General features: G+C 39.2%; 1 protein-coding gene across 9 annotated transcripts in view; it reads left to right on the top strand.

Annotated features, from left to right (window-relative positions):
- glrbb (glycine receptor, beta b) overlaps nt 1-23,680 on the top strand; it is a 176,464-nt gene extending 152,784 nt beyond the window's left edge. For 4 of the 9 annotated variants that reach the window (XM_059644860.1, XM_059644864.1, XM_059644873.1 and 1 more), the window contains exon 10: nt 22,818-23,679. In XM_059644860.1, the coding sequence (XP_059500843.1) occupies nt 22,818-23,114 (297 nt within the window). In that variant the 3' untranslated portion in view covers nt 23,115-23,679. Of the gene's footprint in view, nt 1-22,817 lie in introns of all 9 variants that reach the window. The other 5 variants (XM_048533914.2, XM_048533903.2, XM_059644883.1 and 2 more) reach the window with 4 other exon arrangements.
- Nucleotides 23,681-27,506: the final 3,826 nt, after the last annotated feature.

Genomic DNA, 27,506 nt, shown 5'->3' with positions numbered 1-27,506 from the left:
TTATTTTTCTTTGAGGCGATCTCATTGAAACATAGGATTCTTAAGGGCACAGAAATTCCTTGAGTATATTTATGAATGAGATAGATTCTTGACCAGCAGTGGAATCAAAGGCCACAGAGAAATCCCAGGAAAGTTAACCTTAGGAATTTTAGTTCAGCCATGATCCTATTAAATGGCAGAGCAGGTTTGAGGGGCCAAATGGCCTATTGCTTTCTATTCATTGTGGACTTACTGTTTTACCTCCTTTGCTTAATACTGTATGTCCTGTTAATAAAGCCCAGGATGTAATATGCTTTATTGACTACCTCTCAGTTTATTCAGCTTACTCCAATGATCTGTGCACATGTACATGCAACTGCCTCTGCACCCATTTTGAATTGTAGCCCTTGTTTTATATCGCCTCTCCATGTTTATTCACCCAAAATGCATCACCTTTGATTTCTTTGCTTTGTACTTAATTTGTCACCTATTTGTCCACTCCACTAACTACACTGTCTTCCTGTCAGTTTACAATGTTTCCAAATTATGGATAATCCTCAAAGTTTAAATTGTTCCCTGCATCCCAAGATAAAGTCATAGAGTTGTACAGCACAGAAACAGACTGTTTGGTCCAAATCATTCATGCGGACCAAACATCCCAAATTATTCTAGTCCTATTTGCCAGCATTTGGCCCATATCCCTCTAAAATCTTTCCTATATCTGGATGTCTTCTAAATGTCGTAATTGTTCCAGCCTCCTCCACTTCATCTGGCCATACTTCCATACCTGCACCCTCCTGTGCATGAAAAAGTTGTCCTTTAGTCCTTTTTTAAAATCTTACCCCTCTCACCTTAAATCTCTGTGTTGTAGTTTTGGACTTCCCTACCCTGGGATAGAGATCATGGCTATTTACCCTATCCAAATCTCATCATTTTCTAAACTTCTATATGGTCACCCCTCAGCTTCCAATGCTCCATCACTGAAGTCAAACTATGTGGTTTATCGTTGCTGAGATTATCCTTACAACCTTCTTTGAAGGTATTAACCAGATATCATTAAGTAAGAAGAAGTATTGGATCACTGATCAAGAGAGCCAACTTCACAAAGTGCTGTGGGTGAAAGTTTAAATTAAAGAGTATTGTAGTATGGCTCTGAAATTTGTTATCGCAATGAATGTGTACAGTACTAAAAAGTGATGATAAACCAAAGCGCAAATTTGCATTGTATGTTAGATTGCCAGCTAAACCCACTTAATTTACTTGACCCATTGGTCTAGTGGTTTTCTACTTCAGGACATGTAATATTCAAGAAGGGATGTGTTGAAGTCCCAGACAAGCCCTGACTCACCCTATGAAGTTTCTTGGGGAAGGTGATGGTGTAGTGGTGATCCACTGGATTTAGTAATCTGATGTTAATGTTCTAGAGTGTTGGTTCAAATCCTGCCACCATCTTAAGAAATCGCACTCTGTTGGGGGAACTGCAGGTATTGAGGTGGATTTACAGAGGATACAGCAGGATAGAGATAGTCTTGAGACTTGGGTAGAGGAATTGTAAATGCAGTGTAATCTGTACAAATTTGTAGTTATTCATTTTGGGAGATCTAATGCAAGATAAAAATATACAGTAGATGCAGAACCCTGAAGAGCATCAACATATAGAGGGATCTAGGTGCCCAGGTCCACAGTTTATTGAAAATGGCAATATAAGAGTTTAAAGTGGATGTGAAGGTATATGGCTTGCTTGCCTGCATCGGTCAGGGCAGGCAGTATAAAAATTGGCAAGTCATGTTGCAGCTGTATAGCACTTTATAGAACAGTTCTGAGGAATGGTCACAGGACCCGAAACGGTAACTCTGTTTTCTCCTCCACAAATGTTGCCAGACTTGCTGAGAGCTTTTCCAGCAACTTTGTTGTATAGAACTTTAGTTGGCTTCATTTGGATCATTGTGTACATATCAGGTTGCCACACTACCAGAGGGTGGTGGAGGCTCTGAAGAGGGTACAGAAATAGTTTACCAGGATATTGCATGGTTTGGAATGTATTAAATATAAGGAGAGCTTAGATAAACTTGGTTTGAACTTCCACTTGAAAGTCAAAGGATGAAGGGTGAGTTAATAGCAATTTACAAAATTATGAGAACAATGAATAGTCAGAGTCTTTTTCCCAGGGTAGAAATGTCAATTACTAGGGGATGTATGTTTAAGTAAAAAGGGGTAAGTTTGAAGGAGATGTGAGAAGCAGTTTTTTTTTAAAACACAGAGCATGGTCAGTGCCTGGAATGCACTGTCAGAGGAAGTGATGGCAGCGGATATAACAGCAATATTTAAGAGGTATCTTGACAGATATATGAATAGGCAGGGAACAGAAGGATAAGGACAGCATAGAGGCTAAAGGTTTTTAATTTAGAAAGGCATCAAGTGTTGGTATAGATAACAAAGTGTGGAGCTGGATGAACACAGCAGGCCATACAGCATCTCAGGAGCACAAAAGCTGATGTTTCGGGCCTCGACCCTTCTTCAGAGAGGGGGATGGGGAGAGGGAACTGGAATAAATAGGGAGAGAGGGGGAGGTGGACCAAAGATGGAGAAAAAACAAGATAGGTAGAGAGGAGATAGGTCAGTCCAGGGAAGATGGACAGGTCAAGGAGGTGGGATGAGGTGGTAGGTAGGAAATGGAGGTGCGGCTTGAGGTGGGAGGAAGGGATGGGTGAGAGGAAGAACAGGTGAGGGAAGCGGAGACAGGCTGGGCTGGTTTTGGGATGCGGCGGGGGGTGGTGGGGAACGAGGTATAGCCTTGGTGGGCCAAAGTGCAAGTTTCAGTTCTGTACTGTTCATTATTCTAACATCAAACATATTCACTCTGAATAAGTAAATCCCACAGATATACCTGGTCAGCAAGTTCTTTTAACTGTTTCAATACCCCTTTGTGACAAGAAGAATTTTGATATTTTAAACAGCTCATTTTCAAGTTTAGGGTTAAAAGTCCTTAGTAACAAATTTGGCACAAACATGTTCATTTGGCCTCATTCATTGTTTTCATCCATATTTAGTGAATATTATTTGTCTATCAGACATGTTTGCTTTTGAATTATCTAACGTGTTATTTTTAAAAGTTATGAAATCACTGGACCAGTCTAACAAACCCCTGCCAAACAATTGTAAACTTGGAATCTATCCACGTCTATCAATTTGTGCCTTTAAGAATGGTCTTGTGGAGCACAGCTTTTGTTTGCAAGGCGACTGAAGTGAGGAGGTATAGAGCTGAGGCAGAGTTTCAAATGACACCTATTTGACTTCAGTGACTGTATAACTGATTCAGAGTGGTCTCATATGCAATAGGAGCAGAACTAGGCCATTTACATAAGAGCATAAACAGTAGGAACAGGGATAAGCAATTCAATCCCTCCTGCTTCATCATTTGATACAATCATAGCTGATTTCACCTTGGCCTCAACTCAACTTTTCTGCCCATTTTCTTTAATCCTTTAACCCATGACTGATTAAAAATGTCTCTTATCTCCTCCTCAAATGTATTCAATATCCCAGCGTCCATCACACTCTGGGATAGTGAATTCCACTGATTCATAACCCTTTGGGAGAAGGAATTTCTCCCCATCTCTGTTTTAAATCTGCTACCTTTTCCCCCAAAGTAATGACCTCTCATTCTAGAGTGCTCCATGTGAGGAAATTTTCTTTCTACATCTACTTTTGTCAATTTTCTTTAGCAAGTTATGTTGGTGTCATAGCTAATGGAAACAGAACCTTTGGTCCAAATAGTCCATGCTGACCAAACTAAACTAGTCCCACCTGCCGACATTTGGCGCATATCCCTCCAAATATTTCCTCCTTCTGTACTTATCTAAATGTCTTTTAAATGTTGTGACTGTACCGGCTTCCACCCCTCCTCTAATTTTAACCACTACTTAAAATGTTGCCCCTCATGTCCTTTTTAACATCTTTCTCCTCTCAACTTAAAAATATGCCTCATTTTCAATGCCCCACCTTACGGAAAAGACCTTTATCTGTGCACCTCATGGTTTTTAAAGTCTCTACAATGTCACCCTTCAATCTCCTATGATCCGGTGAAGAGCCCCAGCCTATTCCATTCAGCCTATTTGAATGATTCAAACTCTCCATTCCCAGTAAGATCCTGGTAAATCTTTTCTGAACACTCTCCAATTTAATAATATCCTCCCTATAACAGGGCAACCAAAACTGCTCATTGTATTCCAGAAGAGGCCTCACCAGTGTCCTGTACAACCTCAACATGACGTCCCAGCTCCTATACTCAAAAGGACCGAGCAATGAAGGCCAGCATGCTTAAACATCTTCTTAACTACCCTGTCTGTGATGCAAATTTCAAAGAATGACATACCTGAACCCCTAAGTCTCCCTGTTCTACAACACTACCGAGGGCCCTGGTATTAATTGTATAAGTCAAGCCCTTCTTTATTTTACCAAAATGCAATACTTCATTTATCGAAACAGAACTCCATCTGCCACTCCTCAGCCCATTAACCTAAATGATCAAGATCTCTTTATAATCTTAGATAATCCAAGGCCATCACCAACTATGGTGTCATCCATAAACTTACTAATCATGTCTCCTATATATTCATCTATATTTATATAAAATGACAAACAAAAGTGGAACCAGTACCGATACCTGTGGAACACCACCAGTCACAGACCTCCAGTCTGAGCAGCAACCCTCCACCCGCTGTCTCCTATTGTACAGTCCAATTGTGTACCTAATTGATAAGCTCATCCTGAATACTATGTGATCTAACTTTTCTAATCAGCCTACCGTGTGGTACCTTATCAAAGGCTGTAGTTAAGTCCAATTAAGCACCATCTTCTGCTCCACCTTCATCAGTCTTTCTGGTTACTTCCTCAAAAACTTCATTCAAGTTTGAGATGCAATTTCTCTTGCACAAAACCATGCTGACTATCCCTAATCATTCCTTGCCTGTCCAAATGCAGGATGGATCCATCTTCGATCTGCATCCCCCTCTCTCCCTATTTATTTCAGAACCCTCTCCCCCTCCCCCATTTCTGATGAAGGGTCTAGGCCTGAAAAGTCAGCTTTTGTGCTCCTAGGATGCTGCTTGGCCTGCTGTGCCTGCGCTTCGTTCGCAATAAACAACTGCACCTCCCAGTCGCGAACCATTTGAACTCCCCCTCCCATTCCTGGGACGACATGACGATCCTGGGCCTCCTGCAGTGCCACAACAGTGCCACCCGAAAGTTGCAGGAACAGCAACTCATATTCCGTTTGAGAACCCTGCAGCCCAATGGTATCAATGCGGCTTTCACAAGCTTCAAAATCTCCCCTCCCCCCACTGCATCCGAAAACCATCCCAGCTCGAACCCGCCTCCCTATCCTGTTCTTCCTCTCACCTATCCCCTCCTACCACCTTAAGCTGCACCTCCATTCCCTACCTACTAACCTCATCCTGCCTCCTTGACCTGTCCGTCTTCCCCAGACTGACCTATCCCCTCCTAACCTCCCCACCTATACTCTTCTCTCCACCTACCCTATCCTCTCCTCTATCCATCTTTGGTCCGCCTCCCCTCTCCCTCTATTTATTTCAGAACCCTCTCCCCTTCCCCCTTTTCTGATGAAGGGTCTAGGCCTGATACGTCAGCTTTTGTGCTCCTAAGGTGCTGCTTGGCCTGCTGTGTTCATCCAGGTCCACACTTTGTTATCTCGGATCCTCCAGCATCTGCAGTTCCCATTATCTCTCATCCAGCTCTATACTTTGTTATCGCCGTACAATGTGATGATCTGCGTAGGAGTATGTGTGAATGGGTAAAGCATTTTCTCACTCTTAGGTCTTATTGTATCTTATTCAGCTTTACTCCTGTCCTGATTGCTGTCCACTATCTCCTTAATTATCTATCACTTTCATCTGCCACTCTGTCTCTGTGGACTCCATTCCTATCTATCTGCCCCTCTCCCATACTTTGGCTTCAGCAAAAACACCAGGTTTTCCTAGCTAGAGATAATAGGAACTGCAGATGCTGGAGAATCCAAGATAATAAAATGTGAGGCTGGATGAACACAGCAGGCCAAGCAGCATCTCAGGAGCACAAAAGCTGACGTTTCGGGCCTAGACCCTTCATCAGAGGGGTGCTCTCTGATGAAGGGTCTAGGCCCGAAACGTCAGCTTTTGTGCTCCTGAGATGCTGCTTGGCCTGCTGTGTTCATCCAGCCTCACATTTTATTATCTCAATTTTCCTAGCTACTGGGATAGTTCTAATCAAGAGTCGCTGGGTTCAAAACATAACTCTGCTCTGTTCCCACAAATGCTACCACAACTGCTGAGTTTCTCCAGCAGTTTCTGTTTTTGTAAACTTGCTCCAAACTTGATTTCAAGCAAGCATGTCAGTCCTAAGGAAATCAGGATTGTACACAGTGCTGTATGCATGTTCTCACTCATGCCCAGTTCAGTTATAGCAAGATTTCCCTACTTCTATACTCTGCAATCTTTGCAATAAAGACCAACGTTTCATTTGCCTTCTTAGCCACTTGCTATCCCTACATGATCTTTTATGATTTGTGTCTTTCTTTCTGCAACATTCTGCAGTATCCCTCTATGTAAATGACACTCTGTTTTTCTTTTCCCACATAAGTGGACAACATATCCCACATTATATTGCATATGCTGAATATTTGTTTGTTTGCCTGTTTATAGCCATTTATAGATTCTTTGCATCCTTTTTTCCTCCATATTTTCAAAATGTCAACAAATTTAATTAGAATATAATTCATTCTTTCATTCAACTCATCAATATGAATTGAGAATAGTTGTGGATTCAGCACTGATCCCTGTGGCTCTCAGCTAGCTACATCTGACAACTTGAAAATGATCTATTTATTCTGACTGTCTTGTTTTTTAGCCAGCTCCAACTTCGGGTGAATGTGTGGAGTTTGTGTACTTTCCCTGTGTTGGTCTGGGTTTCCTGTGGGTGCTCTGGTTTCCTCCCACAGTTCGAAGATGAGCAGGTTTTGGGAATTGGCTATGCTAAATTGCTCCATTGTACCAGAGATGTGTAGGCTAGGTGGATTAACCATGGTAAATATGGGGTTACGTGGATAGAGTGCAGAGATGGGTCTGGAAGGTATGCTGATCGGAGGGTCCGTGCAGACTCGAAGGGCCGAATAGCCTCTATCTGCACTGTAAGGATTCGGTGATTCTACTGGTTCCCCCTTACGATCCTTACTCGTGACATCTGTCAAACACAATTTCTGTTTCTTGAAACCATGTTCTCCCTGATCATCTAATGATTTTTTTTAAACTTCCTAAGACTGCATGATTAATAAACTCTCATATTTTCCAAATGACACAAGTCCAAACTGGCATAAACTTTCCCACATTTTTTCTCCCTCCTTTCTTGAACAAAGGCAATAAATGCTGTTTTCTAACTTGCTGGGATCTTTTGAAAATATAGGAATGTTTGGAATGATTCAACCATTTATGCATCTGCTACCTCTGCAGTAGTTGCTTTTGATGATCCAGGTAATCAGGTCTGGAGACACTTACTAGTTTTTCAGTCCCATTAATATTGTTATGTTTCTAGCATGATAATATTGGATCGGTCAGATCTCAGAGTGAAACTTGGCTTGACAGTTTTAATTTTGCAACTTGATCATCAAGTGGCATTATCACTGGACTGTTAGTCCAGAAACGAAGATAACATTCTGGGTTCAAATCCCCTGACAGCAGATGGTGGAACTTTATTTCAATAAAAAATAAGTCTGGAATTAAGAATCTAGAGATAACCATGAATCTATTCCCAGTTGATTAAATAAAAACCCATGTGGTTCATTAATGTCCTTTAGGAAATTGCCATCCTTACTGGGTCTGGCCTACATGTGACTCCAGACCTTCAGTAATGTGGTTGCTTCTCAACTGCCCACTACATAATTAGGCTTGGGCAGTAAATGCGACCTCAAAGCAATGCCCTCATCCCATGAATTAATAAAGGAATTCACTGGTAATATGGATGTAGATGTGTCTGTATGGAACATTAAGGATCTTATCATAAGCTGCAAAAAGAAAGTCTCATCTCTTTCATGTAGCAATATCTGCCCTAGTGGATCATCATTCCTATCTTCACTCTTTCTAATTTCTCAAAAAACTGATAAGGTCATGCACATTTCCTTTCTGTAGCTTTTTACACATTGACTCAATGTGACTCTGCCTGTCTAACCCAGAACTACGCAGACATGAAATGGCTCATTTGCTTTGAGAGAACTCCATGAAAATTTTGAGGCATTTTTCAGCCCTGTCTACTTGGACTGTTATAGCTTAAAACTTACTTCCAGCTGTGTCCTGGAGACTGCTAATATTGAAATGCTCCTCTGCTGGAATTAACATTTTCTTCTGAACGGAATCTGTTACTGGCATCCCTTTCTACAGGTCATAAAAACTCAAATTTAGTGAACACTTCAATAATTATCCGACCAAGTAAGTTGTCTAGTTATTTAGCTTAAGTCACATGATTTCTTAGAACTGTTATTTTCATCCACTGTTTTTTTTAAAAAAGAGAACGAGTTCTGACGCCCTTAAAATAAAAAGCTTCGCAGAAGCCTATTAGCATTTACTTTAAATGCAGGTTTCTAGACAATGACAATATTTTATAAACCTTCATCATGATAATCCTTTTTTTCTTTCTAGCTTTAGTGACTGTTTTAAGCATCCACCTCCCCATTTCCATTTGATTTTCTACTAATCGGATCCAACATGCTTCTTCAAAGCCTCTGCTAATGCCTCATTTGCCATTGTTAATTCACCAATCTCACACATGAAGGGACTGGTGCTGACTTTAGCAACTCTTTTCCTTCTGAAGTATTTATAGAAGTTTTATGGGCATGTAATTGTCCAACTGAGTGGCAAATGGAAGCTTGGTTTAATATCTCTTCCGAAGGAGCATATCTTCAGCAAATTTCAGACTACCAATTCAAGAGTATATATTCAAATCCTAGAATTGAGTTTCAGTATGCAGCCTAATGACTTCAAAATGAAAGTTTTGATCTGAGTTTAGATGGTCTTATACAGGTTGTTGAGGAGAAAGTATGGGCATGAGAAAATAACTCGTATACTTGGTTGTAGCTTTAGCAATGGCGAAGACATGAGTTTTGTATTTCAGCATACTTGATACTTAGCAAAACTAAACAAATTTTTCAGTCGTTATTGTAAATAAAAATGAGAGGTACTAAGAAAGAAAGTGGGAGAAAGGCATGTGTTTATGTAGAATTTGGACAACCACCTTAAAGTGCTTGAAGACGAATTAAATTGTTTCCGAAGTGTAGAGTAGAATTTTCCTGTGCTTTGATTGATGTGAGTAATGATGAGAAATGTGGGAAATTGTTGAAAATGAAAGAAACCTGATTCTCAAAGTCAAGAAAAAATTCCATTCTCCCCTGAAGGTCTCAACTGCAAGATCAGAATCTCGTTGAGCATTGACTACCTTATTATCATGTAATTACATCTCATTAATACCCAGTTTGCCATATTTAAATGCAACTGACTATTCTTCATATCTCCGCTAAAAAAACTAGGCAGTGACAATTCTTGACTGAAAGTCAGAAAGGTCACTTAATGCATACAGCTTGTCACTTGCTTCTCTGGGCCTTGATTTTAATGTCTCTTCAACGACATGAATGCTCCTGGATAGCATCTTCCTTCACCCTTTGTCCACTAAAGTCAACATCAATAAACTGCCAGCCTCAACCCATTATGATCGCTAATCTAGCACCAACTGTGAAACTGTTTCAATTCTTTCGGAATTTACAGTAAAACTCTGAGACAGGTTGACTTGCCTGTTTCTGCTAAATTGTTTTAGATGTAGGCACACACAGCTGTTGCCCAAAAAAGAGTGACATTTTACCCAGGTATTCTTCACCCTTGTCTGACAGAAAAAAGACAGGGAACCAAACCTAACCCTAACCAAATACTTCTTTACTTAGATCTTTAAGTGCCAATACTCAATATGAGACATACATTCATTGCAACATTTACTTCTCACTTCATCGAACTTAACTTCAACACACTTCACTTTACATTACTTCACTTAATCCACATTTAACCCTAACACATGCTTTAACTCTATGTAAGTTTGACTTGAATCACATACTACCCCAATTTGAGTAAAATGGCTTGCTTTATTCCCTCTGTAGGTCTCACCTCAAGATTTTTTGTTCTCTCTCTGAAAGTAACATGCTTTTGAAATGTGGTCAGGGAGGCTTCTTCTTCTCTGAGAAAAATTCCATCATTCCTTAAAATATGCTGCTTTCCAGAAAGTTCTCTGGAACTCAGTTAATGAATTGATCATAGCCTGATCATGTTGTTTGATCCCAGACAACAGAGTTTACTGGTAAATAACTCCCAAATGTTTACACTGTCGGTAAATAGTGATATTTCCTACTCTAAAGAAGGTAGTAGTGATGCCAATATGTCTAAAGACCAGCATGACACTTGCCCTATTTTAGTCAACACAGGAAACTGCAGGCCACAACATGTCCTGGCTGCAGTTCAACTTAGGTTAGAGTTTAAACTAGCTTGATCAAAATTCCTAGCATACTTGACTGTAGCTCTTAATCAGTTTCGTAAGCGTTCTGCTGCTGACTACCTGACTGCACAGCCATCTCATGCATATACTTAGGATGCATTCCATAGATAATAGCTTCAGTTCTTAGCTCTCACTCAGTTTGTCTTTGCTTACAGGTTGCCAATTTAGGTAGAGGATTTAGCCAGTTTTAATGGAGGATGAGATGGGTAAGAACTATTGAATAAGAATGCTATGGTAGTATTCTGGTTGGTAGTCCGTGAACATGAGGATTAAGTGCATTGGCAAAGTTAGAGTGAGTATGAGGTAGTGGAGTAAAGACGATGACATTTAACTTTTGTCCTGAACCAGGCCATTATCTGTTTCCTCTACCGGTCTACCAGGTAGGGTATAGCCCTCCTCTTCAAAACTGTGTTAATCTGGACCTCCAGGTGTCTACCTGTCAGTTCTTTTCTTTGAAAGTCATTTTGGTTCCCTAAAAGTACAGTCTGCAAGGTAGTCACCCGCTTGCAGAATCTCAAGTGATGTGCTGCTGGGCTTTACACAAGACACCAGAATTGAAAATCCTGAGCAGGAGCTTGGTCACTTTCGTAAACCAAATGTGATTCTGTGCGGCTTGTGTGCAAACCCATCATTCAGATGATTGCCCGTTATCCTTGCACAAATCATTCTTCCGTTGTCTAGCAGCCTTTTGTGTCATCTGTGTTTGACTTGCTGAAATGCTGGCTACTGATTGACAGGATTATTAATTTCAGTCATAGTTTATAACTCCCTTCTAGAATTCATGCCACTTCTAAAATGAATCTATGCTGCCACATGGAGCATTATAGACCACACCATTGTCATTATCAAGTGCTTCTTATCAGTCACTCTGTTGAAATCCTCCAGTACTCAGCAGAGTGAATACTAAAACCTGTGATAGTGTGCTACATGGTACACAATCTGGCTGTTATGAAGGCCTACACCTTGCCACCAGTTATCAGAAAAGAAATTGAGGAATAGGAACATAAGGAAGTAGAGGAGGTGGTGGAGCATGAAGGGAAAGAGAGGCTACAGCAATTGGGAGGAGTACTGGGAATGATTGAGGAGTATATAGGGCTGATGCAGAGTATCCAGAGGGAATGGCCCTTTATGAATGGTAAAGGCCATGTATTCAGTGGTGGTATCTTGCTGGAGGTGACACAAAAGGATGATCATACAAAGAATGTGGAGCCACGTGAAGTTGAACCTACCATGGTTCTGAGTGAAAGGAAAGAAAATGGTTGAGGGCAATAGCACACGAAGCAGGGATAGATAGACATTGTCAAAGGCCCCGCCAACCATGTTGCAGGTCAATCTTCAATCTTCAATTGAAGGGAAAGGAAGAAATATGGAAAATGGCATCACTAAAGCATACACAATGAAGAAAAAGAACCTTGGAGAGTAGAATTGTGCTCACAGGAAAAAGGGTTGATGAAAGCATAAGCATGTTAACACAAGAGTCTTTGAGCATACGGGTGACTTAAACAGTACTTTGCAGCCTTCACAGCACATGCACTGAAATAGCACCACATGTAAATGCACTGTCATGTCACACACCATCCTGACTTGGAGCAAGAGACTTTGAGTACAGGGGCAGGGATGTTGTTGCAATTGTACAAAACCATGGTGAGGTAACATTTGTAGTATTAAGTTTGGTGGTCTTATCTGATTTTCTGGCTGTAGGGGGAGTCCAACAAAGGTTTGCTAGATTTATTCCTGAGATGGCACGACTGGTGTATGAGGAGATACTAGATTGCCAAGGAGTATATTCGCAGAAGCTTAGAAGAATGGTTTGGCGGAGGTGGTGGAGTTGGGTGCGAGGTAGTGTCTCATACAGATCTAAAATTCTAACACGGCTGCACAGGGTGAATGCAGGCAGGATGTTCCTGGTGACCAGGGAGTCCAGAATCAGAGTCACAATTTAATGGCATGGGCTCAGTCATTTAGACTGAGATGAGGAGAAACTTTTTCACCTAGAGAGTTGTGAGCCTATGAAAGGCCAATGAGGCCAAATATTGAATGTTTTCGAGGACATCATACTTTGGACTGAAAGGATCAAGGGGTATGGGGAGAAAGCAGGAACAGGATACTGAGTTGCCGTTGAATGGCTTAAAAGGCCTTCTGCTACTTTTTATGTTTTTCTAATTGTCTCATTATCACTCCCATTTAGCTTGCACCATTTTCCCTTTTATCACTGCATCACTTCTGCCTTGTACCTTAAACACTGCTGTTCCCTTTCATTCCTTCCTTCCTTCTCCATTTCCCATGCCTCTGTACTGGCTTAAAACTAGTTGCATCTCTAAAATTTCAAGATCTGATGAAACTTTATTGACTGGAAACGCTTACTTCATATTTCACCTTAAGATGGTACTTTGACTTCGTGAATATAGCCAGTGTTTTCAATTTATTTTCAGATTTCAAGCATCTACAAGTTTCAGATTTTGTAATAGTTTTCTTTAGGTCCTTGTTTAGAGTGAAGGATTTATAGCATGGTAAGAGAGGCAGTCACAAACAGAGGCTTCCAGGATGAGCATTTTTTTCAAACCTAGCTTGGCATAACATTAATGGGCCACTATGGCATCTTTTCAGTATTATATTTTAGAAATACTGTGGAGAAGTTTGTGTTTGAAATATGTCTCTTCTAGCGTAGGCATCCAACAGCCTTATTTTGATAGAGTGACTTTACCCTGATCTTTTACATTTTGGGAGACTTAAGCCAATTGATACTGGAATAGGCACCTGCATTAAACATTGGACCTGAGGATTTTCAAGCGCGCGGTGCGTAATTTGAGCTGAAAGAGATGGTAGCTCGTGGACATTGCGTCTGAACAAACAGACGGGTAACATGGCTATGGATGTTGGTGTGATGTACTTGGATTTCCAAAAGACCTTTGGTACAGTGGTAGGCAACAGATTTGTGAGGAAGTTACAAGTTATGACATAAAATGTGAATGTGAAATGTAGCAATATAAATATGAAATTGACTGAGGGATAGGAAACAGTGAGGAATTATCAATTATTATTTTGGGGGCAGGAAGAAGGTTCATAATAGAGCTGTCCAGCGGTCAGTATTGGGATTCTTACTATTCCTGAAAAGGTGATCTAAACCTTGTTATGTCGGGGACAGTTTCAAAATTTGTGAATGACACCAAACTTGGACAAGTTGTAAATTGTGAAGAAGACAGTGTAGAATGCCTAAAGAAATTGATAAATTGCTGGAGTGGGCAGATAGATGGCACGTGAAGATCAATGTTAAGGAATGAGATGATATAAGAGAAGTATAAAATGAAGGGTAGTATTCTAAAAAGTGTGCGGTAGCAAAGAGACCTAACTGCGCATATGTGTAAGTTATTAAAAGTTGCAGGTTGCACGTAGCAACCACTGTTAATGGAGTATGCAGTGTTTTAGGCTTCATTAAGGGGGGAATCTGAGAATAAGGATTGTTGATGAATTTATGTAGGGCACTGGTTAGATATCAGCTGGAGTTGAGCACAGTTCTAGGTGCCAGATTCTAGGAAGGCTGAGTGACTGGAGAGAGTCCATAAGGCTTACAAGAATGGTTCCAGAGATGATACACGTCAGTTATGAGGAAAGGATGTTCTTCTTGGAGCATAGGAGATGAAGAGAACATTTGATGGAAGTTTTCAAAATCATGAGGGATCTGAAAAGAGTAGGTGGGGAGAAACTCATTATTCCCACCCATTGACAGATTGAGAACCAGAGGGTGTAATTTTAGTAAAAAAAACAAAAGAACTGAAGATGCTGTAAATCAGGACAAAAAGTTCTGAGGAAGCGGTCCTGGACACAAAACATTAACTCTGATATTTTTCTTCTCAGATGCTGCCAGATTTGCTGAGCTTTTCCAGCAAATTCTGGTTTTGTTGAGGTAATGTTAGTGTTCTATGAAAGAAGCAAAATGCAAGGTGAGGAAAAAATGCTTTGAACTGCAAGTATGCACTGCCTTGAAATGTGATGGAAGCAGGTTCAATTGAGGCATTCAAGAAGATATCAAAAGTTGATTTAAATAAAATCAGTTGGCAAGGTTATGAGGAAACAGGAAACTAGCATTCAGTTAAAAGGATCAGAGTGCCACTACAGACATGGTGGACCAAATGGTTTTCAGTACTAGTAACAATTCTGTGATCAGAAGAAAATTCAAGTGTACAGAAAATTTCTGATCAGAAAAGTTGTATGGTATTTTAACTTTTAAATAAACGGATGTATTAAAATCCAGCAGGGATTGTGCATCATACTTGTGATTTTTGTGGCAAAGCTTTGGAGAAGATTATCATTTGATGAATTTGTCAAAGCTGGGCCTCAGAGGTCTTGCCTGAGTTATTGATACTTATTCGTAGGTTTTGTTCCATTTCATGACTAATAGCCAGACAAATTGACAAGCAGTAGTGCTAACAATCTGGCCAGCAGCTGGGAGGCAGTACTAACTTCAGGAAGCTGCAGTGGGCGGTCTACGAGAACATTCCCCAGCAGTCTGGAAGGCAGGAGCTTGCCAACTCGGGGAGGGAGAAAGATGTGCCATACTACTGAAAAGGAAAAGAGAACATCAATTGGGAAAGAGAAAGGAAGATTTTAATCTGGAGAAAACAGTTTGAAGGCTTCTTGGAAAGGCAAAGTTTTTTCATAGTTCAATTTTCCAATTCCTGGCAATTTTCAGAGCCAAAAGACACGTTGTAAAATTAAAACCTGGCTGTGTGTAGATAAACCAAATCTTAGGAGTTTCCAGTGAAAAGCTCTGCCTCATCTATGCAGCATATTTGACTGAGCCCTATTAACAATAAGCTCTCTCATAGAGCTGCTGGGTTTCCCAACCACCGGAAAATCTATGCAGAGAACATCAACTTTAAAACATGTTCCCAAGTGTCTTGAGGGAGCTTGACTTAGGTATTTTGTTACAAAATCCCAACTCTCCCAGCTTGGACACTCTGACATCCAGTTATCTATTGCACTGTACAATGGAGGGAGACATGAGACCTCTGAATGGCAGCTCCCAACAAAGCCCAGAGCAGGTAACTAAGTTGAGACAAGATCAATCTATCGTCACTTTGTGGTGATGTACACTGCTGCTGCAGGACTGAGTGGTGGAAAGTATCAAGGTTCTTTTACGTGCACTGCCATTGTTGATCTGATTTTTAAAAAACTGCTTAAAGTTATACTGGATCTGGATATACTCAGCCCAAAGCAGTTATCATCAATTTCATCGGGATTTCATTTTGGCAGACTCTGTATCTTTCCCATTCAAAGACTCTTGCATCAGCTGGGCCTGCCTAAAGGATAGATTCCCTGGCTATGTATTTCCTCACCCATGGCCAGCAAAACATTGACGGTCCTGTATATCGAGTAAAAACAGGCCCTTTAGAGATTCGGGTTCAACCCTTAGTGCTGGACCCTTGAAGACTCTTTAAAATGTTTAAGCCCTTTTTCTCCTTTGCAAATGGAGTCCACAAACCCTGAGGGGTAATTCGCAAGTATCCAAGATGGCATTTTATGGCACTCTATTTCCAGTACCCATGATGAGATTCCTCTAGGAATGTCTAAACAACAAGATGATTTTGCAGTGGTTCAGTATATTTTAGTAAGTTTGGGTGCTGCTGCTCAAAAGCTGGTTCATTCTCGATTTTACATCAGAATGGTCAAGCAAGAAGATCTTCATGTTCAGTGTTTGGATAAAATGAGTTTAAACCTTTGCTTTGTAATATAGGACTTGAGTATTGTTGAAAAAGCACTGATGCTGTCAGAGGTTTTGATCTTGCACTGAACAAGATACATGCAAGAATGCCAGATTAAAATGGGAACAACAATTTGTACTTCATGAGAAAATGGTGCTGCATAAGTTGGTTAAGGTTTGCCATGGAAAATGTGTCAAGCAGCTTGTGCCCACTTTGCTTTTGTTTAATTCAGGAAAAAGTGCAGCGTGTGGACATTTACCTTTAATCTGCAGAGGTTGCTTCTTAGAAAATGCATATTTTACACAGAAGGATTAGATTACCAGCTGTAAATGAAAAGTTTTAAGATTTAATTACACTTTATCTAACTTACTAAAATGCTGGTCAAAAGTTGGAAAACATTTTGGAGAAAGTTCTAAATGATATTGTGCCCAAAATCAAGTAAGCCCCTGCATAATATTTTAGCATTGGTCTAAATATATGTTTACAATCTTCAGTTATGTTTACATGAAAATGAACTCAAAAATGACAACAAACAGAAAAGTATTTTTGCACTCGTATAGTGTTGAATAACTTTTTACAAACTTTTACTCTATAAGGCAGATATTGTAGTATTCAAATAAATACTTTTGTTCAATATTTCTGTAGGAAAATCCATTGTAAATATTCAAGCTGCAGCAACTTATTTGTTTTCCAGTATGTTATTTGTCGTAAATGTTTGTGAGCGATTAGTTGCATTATAATCAAGCTAAGACCACCCAGTGGCCATGTATTGTTTGCAGTCTGTAGATCATAAAAATAAAGCAGCTCATTTCAATCAAAACTGGTCTTGCAACTGATCTGCATAAACCCATAAAATAAAAACAATTGAAGCTAGCATCTGAAGTTAGGAAAAATACAGGATATGACAAGTATAAACCATTTGTCCCAATTGGAAGATTAAGAAAAACAGCCTATAGTACTAATTAAAATAATCAAGTTGGACAAGTAAAGACAATAGGACACAGAAATGAGGTGTTAGGAATACTGACTCGTCTCAGAGAAATTTAGATTTAGTGGTGTGTAAAGTCAACACCAATCCTGGAGCAGGTTCTCTAATGCGGAATTGTTCTAGATCAAACCACTTAAGTTAGAAAGGATCCCCTCCCTTGCAGATAACTTTCTCCCAGACCCAAATAAGCTAATGCTTTAAAAAAAAGCCAATTTAACTAGGCTTTGTTGAATTAACAAAAAGTTCATGTTAGCAATTACAATGTGAAAGAAGAAATACTAAGGCAGCACGCATAGATGCAGAAAGCAAATAGGAGATGAGTCCAAAAAGGTATGTATTTTTAAAAAAGGTTTACACCCATCAGTCTCTGAATTGTTCATGAAGGTCAGATAGTTGAACTTTGTGGCCATAGCAGTGAAGGTTATTGATATGGTTGATGTGGGGAGTTGAATAGTCGGCTTCAAGATCCTTCATTATGCAGATGTAATGTGGAGCTGTTGGTGTTGGACTGGGGTGGATAAGGTCAAAAATCACACAACACCACATAGTCCAGCAGATTTATTTGAAGGCACAAGCTTTTGGAGTCTTGCTGTTTCTTCAGGTGTCAGTGAGAGAAGTGGCATCAGACACGGAACTTATAAACAAAAGATCAAAGGGCCATAGAACTGATGGGAATGTGTTGAACATGACTGTTCAATCTTTAATCAGTTAGAAAGGATTAATATGCAAATTCCAGAATTTTTTTCAGCTCATTGTCCTGAGATAACCAAAGGTTTTATCAGTTCCTTCAGAGTACTAGAAGTGATATCCCAGGTCAGACAATGCTTTTCAGGTGTGAAGTCTTGTTTAGAATCTGGCTGTGAATCAACTTGGAGTCACACCAGTTTTTCCAAAGTAGCACATTGTAAAATGCCGCATTTACTGTCTACACATTATGTGCTTTTTGAACAAAATAGAATGTATCTGCAAATGCAAATTCAATCCATAGATTTGTATGTGTGTATATGTGCACGTATGTGTGTGCATGGTTGGGGGGAGGCGGTGGTGTGGGTGGTTGGGTGTTGCAGGGTGCAGAGTGTGTGTGTGTGTGTGTGTTTGAGAGAGAGCTTAACACACAGTCTCTCCCCCTCGTGCAAGTGCACATGCACACACATTCTCACTCTCACTGTCTGTCTCTCCTGTCTGTTTCTCTGTCTGTCTGTCTCTCTCCCTCTCCCTCACATGCTCACAAACACTTGCCATCCTACCTACATGTGACTCCAGAGCTACAGCAAAGCCCTAGAAGTGGCCTAGGAAGTCGCTCAGTTGTATCAATCACAATGAAATCTCCACAAAGAAGTGAAACTGGATGGATCACCTGGCATCAACCTAGGCACCAGAAATGAAAAGAGGAATCTTACTGATGCTGCAAAGTTGCCCTCACTAATATCTTAGGGGGCCAGTGCCAAAATTTGGAGAGCAGACACAGCCATCATTATTTTGGTTATGTCTTGTCCTGCCTGCAGGACAGACTGAATAGAGATGGTGGCAGAGCGATATATAGTCGGGAAGGACTAGTGCTGGGAGTCTTCAACATTGATTCTGGACCCCGTGAAGTCTCACTGCTTCAGATTAATCATGGACGAAGAAACCTACTGATTAGGACATACTCGCTGCTGAATCTGTACTCCTCCATGCTGAACAACACTTAAAGGAAGCACTGAAGGTGCTAAGGATGCAAAATGTACTCTGGTCAGGAATTTTCATTGTCTACCACCAACAATGGCTTGGCAGTAGCACAACTGATTGAGTTGAGGGTAAATGACAGAGCTACTAGACTTGGTCTGCAGCAGGTGATGAGGGAAGTAACAAGAGGGAAAAGCATACTTGTCATCATCCTTACCAATCTGCTGCAGATGCATCGGTCCATGACAGTTTCAGTAAGAGTGACTGTTGCGCAGTCTTTGTGGTGACAAATTCCCACCATCACATTGAGAGTATCCAACATTGTATTATATAGCATGGTCACTGTGCAAAATGGGAAAGACTTCAAACAGATCTAATGGTTCAAGCCTGGGCATCAGTGAGGCACCTGGGCCATCAACAGTAACAGATTTGTCCTCCAGAACAATCTGAAACCTCAATGCCCAGCATATCCTCACTCAATCATTGCCATCAAGTCACAGGATCAACCCTGGTTCAATGGAGCGTGCAAGAGGGAGTGCCGGGAGCACCTCCAGGTATATCTGAAGATGAGGTGTCAACCTGGTGAAGCCTCTAAACAGGACTACTTACATTCCACACAGCATAAGCAGCAAGTGTTCTGTGGATTTTTAATGTTCATTTGATAAAGTACTACATAACAGACTTATTTACAAAATAGAATCAATGTGGTATTAAAGGGATGATAACTTGGAATATATAATTAGCCAAGGGATACAAATCTGAAAGAAACAGTGGACTGATGTTTTTTCTGGCTGGAGAATGGGAGTTTCATATCAATACTGTGGCTAAACATGCACATCAGAGAATGGAAATTCTGTAGAAAGTAACTTATTTCTTGACTCCAACACCAGTCATCCATTTAAAAATTAGAAACCAGGAATATGATGGAATACACTCCATTTGCTTGGATTACTTCATTTGCTACCATCCAGGACAAGTTACCCTTTTCGATTAACACCACATCCACCCCCTTCAACATGCACTTGTTTGAGTGGCAATGAGTACCATCTACAAGATGAACTACACCAACTTGCCAAGGCTTTCTTGAAAGCACCTTACAAACTTATGACCTCAATCACTTAGGAGAAGGGCAACAAATGCATGGGAACATCACCTCTAAGTTCCACTCCAAGACTCACAGTTGACACTATCATTAGTTTTTTTTTGAATAACTTTTTTAAAGTTTTGTTATGGAACTGTAAATTGCAGCTGAGAATTCAACTTTGAACTTTAAACACCAGTTTGTTTTTTTAAAGAAAGGGAGAGGATAAAAGACTGATGTTTGCGATTGGGAACTGGCCTGGAAAGATAGAGCAGTAATTAACCTGCATTGAGAATACTGATTTAGTACTGAGGTGTTATTATGCTCAGTTGGCTGGATGTTGAATTCGTGCTATCCAGTGAAACATGGGGCATGTTGAAAAGAAAGAGAAAACAAAAAGTGAACTACCGCCTACTTGATTTTTAGGAATTACACAGTTTTTCTTTGGAAGCTGCCAGAATGGAAAGTTTTTTTTTATTTGGCTTTCTCTAGTTATTCTCCAATTATCAATTGAGAAAAGAACTCTGACCTGTAAGACATAAGTAAATGACTCCAGAGATCTGCAGAAATTGTTTGCATTAATCCGTGATTTTGGAATTCAAACAAAATTTACAATCCTACATGTGTGTAATATCCATCTTCAAGGGATTTCATGATGCCAAGGTATTCATCATTAAAATGGTTTTTGAACTGGCAAATAACAATTCCTTTATTTTCTTTTCTTAATTTATCCCTTAACTGTACTTATCTGTCTGTCTGTTGTATAAAGGTTTATATTCAAAGAAGATTGGGCTTAGATTATAAATAATAATTAGATTGCCTTAATGTGCATCTGTGTTCTGGTAAAGTTACGAAGTTATAAACTTGGTGTCCAAGATCTGTTATTTGTAATGTCTGAATAGGAAAAATGTTCGGCAATTTTGAAGTTCATCGTATGTTTCAATTTCACTGTTACAAATCTGGTGACAGTGAAGCTGGTTGTGTTTGGCTTGGCTTGCTATCCCCGTGTAAGTTGCAATCCTTGTATCTATTACAACCATTCCTTCAGTCTCTTTGGGTCAATATTCCTGGAACTACTTTCCTAATAATGCCGTACACGTATCAGCTCCCCAAGAACTGTGACTGAAGAATCATAGAATCCCTACAGTATAGAAGCAGGCCAATTAGCCCATCATCCCTCCAGAGAACATCCCACCCAGACCCAATCCCTGTAACCCTGCATGTCCCATGCATAGTCCAGCTAGCTTGCACATTCTTTGGACACAATGGACAATTTAGTGTGGCCAATCCACCTAGCATGCACATCTTTGGACTGTAGGAGGAAACTGGAGCAACCAGAGAAAACCCACGCAGACATGGGGAGAATGTACAAAGTGCACACAGACAGTCTTCTGAGTGTGGAATCAAAGGTAGTTTATCACCGCTTTCTCCAGGGCAATTAGGCATGGTTAATAGATGCTGGCCAAGCCAGCAACATCATATCTTGTGAAAGACTAATAAAACATAAAATTGCTTTCCACAAATTTTAAAAATAACTTTGGGTAAAGCATAAAAAAGATTGTGAAATTTACCACAGATTCTGTAAGATAATAAGACACAAGAGAGAAAACCATTTTTACTGTACTGTATAACATGCACACACTGGCGACCCATACATCCAAAGTTCTCAAGCCTTTTGTTGTGTATTTGTAATGAACTCATTGTCACACTTAAGTTCTTAGACAATTCTGTCAGAAGAAAACATACTTTCTGACAGTCAACACGATTCTGTCTTCATTCCAGTCCTTCTATTCTCTGTTCAGTTACATTGTCCCAATTTTTCCACAAATTATACCAAATCTCTACAGCTTTGTAAAATTTATGAAATACAACTTTAAATACAGTCCTCAAGAATCTGCTACAGATCTTTCTCTGCACAGCCTCAAGAGCACCTGTTCTAATACTTAACATTACTAGTCTTATACAATGTTCTTTCTTAAGCACAGATTTTTGAGCACTGCTTGCCATATGTGGTGATTGCATAACACTGACCTATTACTTCCCTGCACCTGGCCAACTTTTATAGCATTGCCCCGGGAACTGTTGCATTCAGAAAAGAACACTGGCATTTTCCTTTCATCAGTCATTAAAATCTGATGCATCACTTCATTGAACCGTGCTTTTGTTTGTATCATCGGTGCTCTGTGACCATGCAGTATTGCCCTGTGCAGCTCAATTAATGAAAAGTGTATGCATTAAATCATTAAAAGTTTGAAATTGGAATCACAGCCACGTTCTGATTGGTTTCTTATTATAAATGTTGCAAGTTGCATATTGTTCAGGACAATGCCTTCCTACAGTACATTAAAATGGCTTTTTAAAGTACACTGTTTAATATATTTTCATCTCCAAAGAAAGCAAAGAATATCCATTATTTATTATTAATTACTCTTTGCAAGCAAAGTAATTAAAGTTAATATTACTTCTGCTAAAGCACTTTCTTGAAAATAGTTTGCAATCTGTTTCAAAAGCTAAGCCTTAAGGTTATGCCCTGTCCTTGAACAAAAATGTTTTTGAGAGGTTGAAGCTGTCAAATTGGCCAGTGCAGTTTATGTAAAAATCAATTTGATTATTCCTTATTCTGACTGAGATTGGTCATTGCAGTCTGCTATCTTGTGGCGCCACATGTTGGTTAACAAATGTACTGCATCACTGTTCAATTTCCCTGTCAGTAATTTAAAACAAACAGGAGTTAAATTGTAGTTATTCTGTGATGCAGATGATTATGGTTAAAATAGTGGTCATGATGCTAAACAATAATAATTCTGCTCTTATGTTTTTCTAGGTTGCAGAGACAAGGTGCAAAAAAGTTTGTACCTCTAAGTCTGACTTGAGATCCAATGACTTCAGCATTGTTGGGAGCTTGCCACGTGACTTTGAATTGTCTAACTATGATTGCTATGGAAAACCTATTGAGGTCAACAACAGTCTTGGAAAACTTCAGTTAAAAAATAACAAGAAGCCTCCACCTCCAAAACCTGTTATTCCAACTGAAGCAAAGCGGATTGACCTCTATGCAAGAGCTGTGTTTCCATTCTGTTTTCTCTTCTTTAATGTAATATATTGGTCTGCTTACCTATGATCATTCCACTGCAAGCTTTCACTGAAATATTTCACATATCATTTAACCTTCTCCCTGTGTCTCTCAATCATAACTATTCATTGTAAATGCTCTGTGATTGAAAATTGATTCATAACCAGATGCATTTATGTCAAATTTGAATGAAAGCATGCAATTACAATGTGTACCCTATAACCAAACAATGTTGTATATAGCTGTACAACACCTAAGCTGCTTTGGAGATCATGAAGGTTAAAACTACATTACAATCTTTCTACTGCTCTAAGTATAACATGTTTATGGGATTATGATGAGTCATTTAAAATGTGCTGCAATCTTTCTGATTCTTGTACTTATTTATGCACGCTTAATGTTACTAAGATAAAAATTAGGTATAAATTGTGCAATTATTAAAAATTCTATGTATTCCAAACAGTAGACATTTTGATTGTTTTTGTAACAATTATAAGTTAAAACAAAACTAAGTACCTCAGTATTTTCTTTAAAAATGTGAGCTTTATTTCATACCATCTTCATTTTTAATTCATACAAGAAAGTATAAAACATTACGGTTGCATCAATTTTTGATATGATGTTTAAATTGCCAAAATAATTTATTCAAGTATATGTATTATTGAGATGTTTTAGTGTGAAAATAAATATATATCAGTTATATATCTGTGTTCATTTCTGTTTTAATAGTGGATCATTTAAATGGGCATGTGTCAGTTGGGTGGATGTTCACTGATACCCATTCTGAAAGTGCAAAGCTATGTGAATGATGTACCTAAACTGAAGTCACGTGAATGAACTTAATCTCAAATTCTAGTTTTAATGTTCTTAGTTCTTACATGATGCCAGAATCTATTTACGTATATTTCAAGTATGTTTAATAACAGAACTAGTTTTAGATTTGTTGACAGAGAAGTATTTATAGTGTACAGTTCCAGTCACAGGTATAATTGGCACAATGGCACAGGTGATCAATGGGATATAGTAATACAGGTACCATACGTAAATATAATCAATGTAATAAATACTTTCTGTTCATAAAACCAACTAAATTCTGTATTTTGTGCTGAATTCCTTGGGCGATTCCTCAAAGGAATTAGCATTATAGTTGTATGTGCTGACTATTCTAAAATATCTCTTACCTAGGAAAGCGCCACAATTTTTTTTAATCCAATTCAAACATTGGATTATGATAAATTAATATTTCTGTCTTTTAAGCAATATTTACTAGGAATTTCTTTTATGTTAACTCATATTTTCCTTTTGGGAAGATAAAGGTCATTTAAAACAAAGTTTTCGTTTCTTGTTTCCAGTGAATTCACCATTTTTAGTGAATTTGTTCACGTATCAGAAACAAGCAATTGTGAGAATATATTCTGGTAACTTTATATAATCAGCAATGAGAAGTCAGCAACTGTAATCAAATTTGCCTGTGATATTTTATGCACACAATCATATGTAAAATGAGATCATGTATTATTGTTATCAACTCCTAGATCATTAATTTGTTAACTACATCTGAGCTGAGCTGACTCTGAAAGTCTGTAAAGGCCATTGAAAAATTAACAGCATAATACAATCTCCATGGAAGTTCAGTCCTACCATTTATTGTACAATAATGTTACCATAGTCCTAGAGAACCACAGGAATGCTTTCTCATTAGAGAGAGATAACTGATGCTGACTTTTGGGCTAAATTCACAATGCAAGGGGCAAGTTTTTGAAGCTGGGAACTTCATGTTAACCTGACAATGTGGCATTTGAAACCACACTGTTCGCATTACACTGTATCAGAAACCCCTAGACAATAGTTTTCTTCCAATCAATATAGAAAATGGATTGACTGGTCATTACCATAAATACTGTTTGTGAAAGTTTACTGTTTGCATACTGGCTGCTGTAGTTCCTACACTAACAATGACTAATTTAGAAAGGTAATTCATAAGCTGTAAAAGGTTTGAGCCATCCACTCGTCATGAAGAGCACTTTACAAGTTCAAGTCATCCTTTCTTTAGAATCTGCTGACATTACTAGGAAGCTGATGTTTCGGGCCAGCTTGCAAGGTATCCTGACCTGAAATGCCAGCTTTCCTGCTCCTCTGATGCTGGCTGGCCTGCTGTGTTCCTCCAGCTCCACACTGTGTTATCTCTGACTCCAGCATCAGCAGTTCTTACTATCTCTCGCAAGAAGTGTATTTTTTTTTCCAACTATCTTTTGATGGTGTTACGATCATGATTCACTTTTTCACTAAGCTTTCTAACTTCCTGCTGCTTTTTATTCCATCTCCTAAACTAGAAGTACAGTGATGTTCCACTCCTGTTAGTTGGGACTTTACATGGGCACATTAAAAATTAAATCTCTGACAATTTCTTACAGCTGTTCACAATTATCCCTGCTTTCACAATTATCCTTCTTAATCAAAGTTTTGGTTCAACGTAACACATGGTTCATAAATATTTGTATATCTAATATTTTGTATGTACAGCTCTTCTGCTCGGTTGAGCAGATTTTAATCTCAAATAGCCAGTTTGTAACAGTTCCAGAGGATGGGTAACCTGGACAATTCTAACTGCTAAACTAATAAGAAGTTGGAATATAAACCCCCTTCTCGACTTTCAATCCATGGGTACAACTGACTCATTTCTGCTTCTAATTAAATCCTTTCAGATTAAGGAAAGCCATCCAATATCTGCGACATAGAATGATCGTGATGGGAATTGCATTCCAGCTGAGTTGCAAGCCTTTCACAGAAAAATATGTTTATGCCACAAATAATAAAACTGCTGTAATTGCTCATTATTATTCTTTATTAGAAAGGTTATGTGCTGCTGACAATGCCAGCATTCTCCAGTTGCTAAATTGTCAAAGACTGCTACCTGAAAAGAAATGCAACAAATCCACCCCTGCCTGACAAACAAGCAATAAGAAGTTGAAACCCCACAGGTGGAAACTGTCTCAGCCTCCTTGTTGATACTCAACAACACAATTAATGTCTGAAACAGGTGTAAAATAGTTTTACTGCCGTAGGTTGCAGAACACTGATGCAGATTCAAGTATAAAAGACATGACATAAACTCCATCTCCTTACACTAAATTGGGGAAGTTCGATTAGCTCATTTGGCTGGTTTGTAGGGCAGAGTGATACAAACAGTGCAGGTTGAAATCTGGTATCACTACGAAATTCATGCCTTCTCAACCTTACCTCTCACCTGAGCTGTTGTGACCTCGGATTAAACCATCACCAGTTATCTTTCTAATAAGAGAACAGGCCTCTCAGACTGTGACAATTTTACCTTTCATTTATCTTCAGTGGCTTGCAAAACTCCTAAAACAACCACTTGAAGTTGCTGAAAATGTTCTTCAGAAGTTTTATCATTGTAGAGCCAGAAGGTACACTGACGTCCTTGACATGTTCCCACCTACCTGTGAAATGGCTGGTTATTGGACAAATTCCAATTGATTAGCTGATCCCCTCAGCACACACAGCTCGTTATTTGGATTCATTATTTAGATTAGAGTTGACGTCAAATTCAGCTTGGACTTAAAGTTAACACACATAAAGCAATTACTTCAACGATTTGCTGTCATTTTGAGGCACAAATATAATCATTCCCCTCCCCAACTCCCATCCTTTGCGTTTATTCAGCAAAGCTTCCAACACAATAGTTACCATAGTCAACATTATTCCATTCAATGTACAGCTTTCCATAACAATTTAATGTACATTATGATTGTTGAAGTTTATTATGTAAAACATGGTTTATTTTGACATTTGTTTTTCCTGAGTGGGAGCACATTTTGACTATTTTAGGCAGCATGTTTCTCCAGGAATGTAAGCTTGTTGCATTTCTTTCCTAAGGTTCCAGATCGCAGACTTTAACAATTTGACAGCTGGAGAATGCTTTGTCAGTGACAGCAGCACATAACTTATAATAAAATTACAACTAGGAAGGCAATCACAAAAATTCAGCGGGGTACTCATTGAAAAGAATCTATCACACTGACCCTGATCTCGGCTGGGATGGAATTCCTAAGTTGTGGGGTGACTGGAGGAGTGCTGGTGTTCTATGTATCCTGGGATATGTTAAAATAAGTCCCTTCAAAGCCTGACTAGAACTGTAGTTCTGTATGTGATGTCTTAGAAGGATTTGACTAACATCTGTGATTCTGAGTGTGTAAGCCCATAAAGAAAAGAATGTATGGAGAAAGCACTCCCTCTTTATTACTTCAGGACCACAGTGTTATATTTAAGTGAGTGCCAGGGAGTTTTCTCATAATTGTAATTATGTTACAGTAAAGCTAGAGTGTTTGCAGTCTTCAGTCGTTGAGAATTATTGAAAATATTTCAAAACAACAATATGGTTAGCTGGAATTTTAACTTTGGTTAATTTTTGAAGCCTCA

This window comes from Stegostoma tigrinum, chromosome 1 (assembly GCF_030684315.1).
Source record: "Stegostoma tigrinum isolate sSteTig4 chromosome 1, sSteTig4.hap1, whole genome shotgun sequence".
NCBI classification, from domain to species: Eukaryota; Metazoa; Chordata; class Chondrichthyes; order Orectolobiformes; family Stegostomatidae; genus Stegostoma; species Stegostoma tigrinum.
Note: the sequence above shows the minus strand (reverse complement) of the source record. Positions and strands in the feature narration are given on the sequence as shown.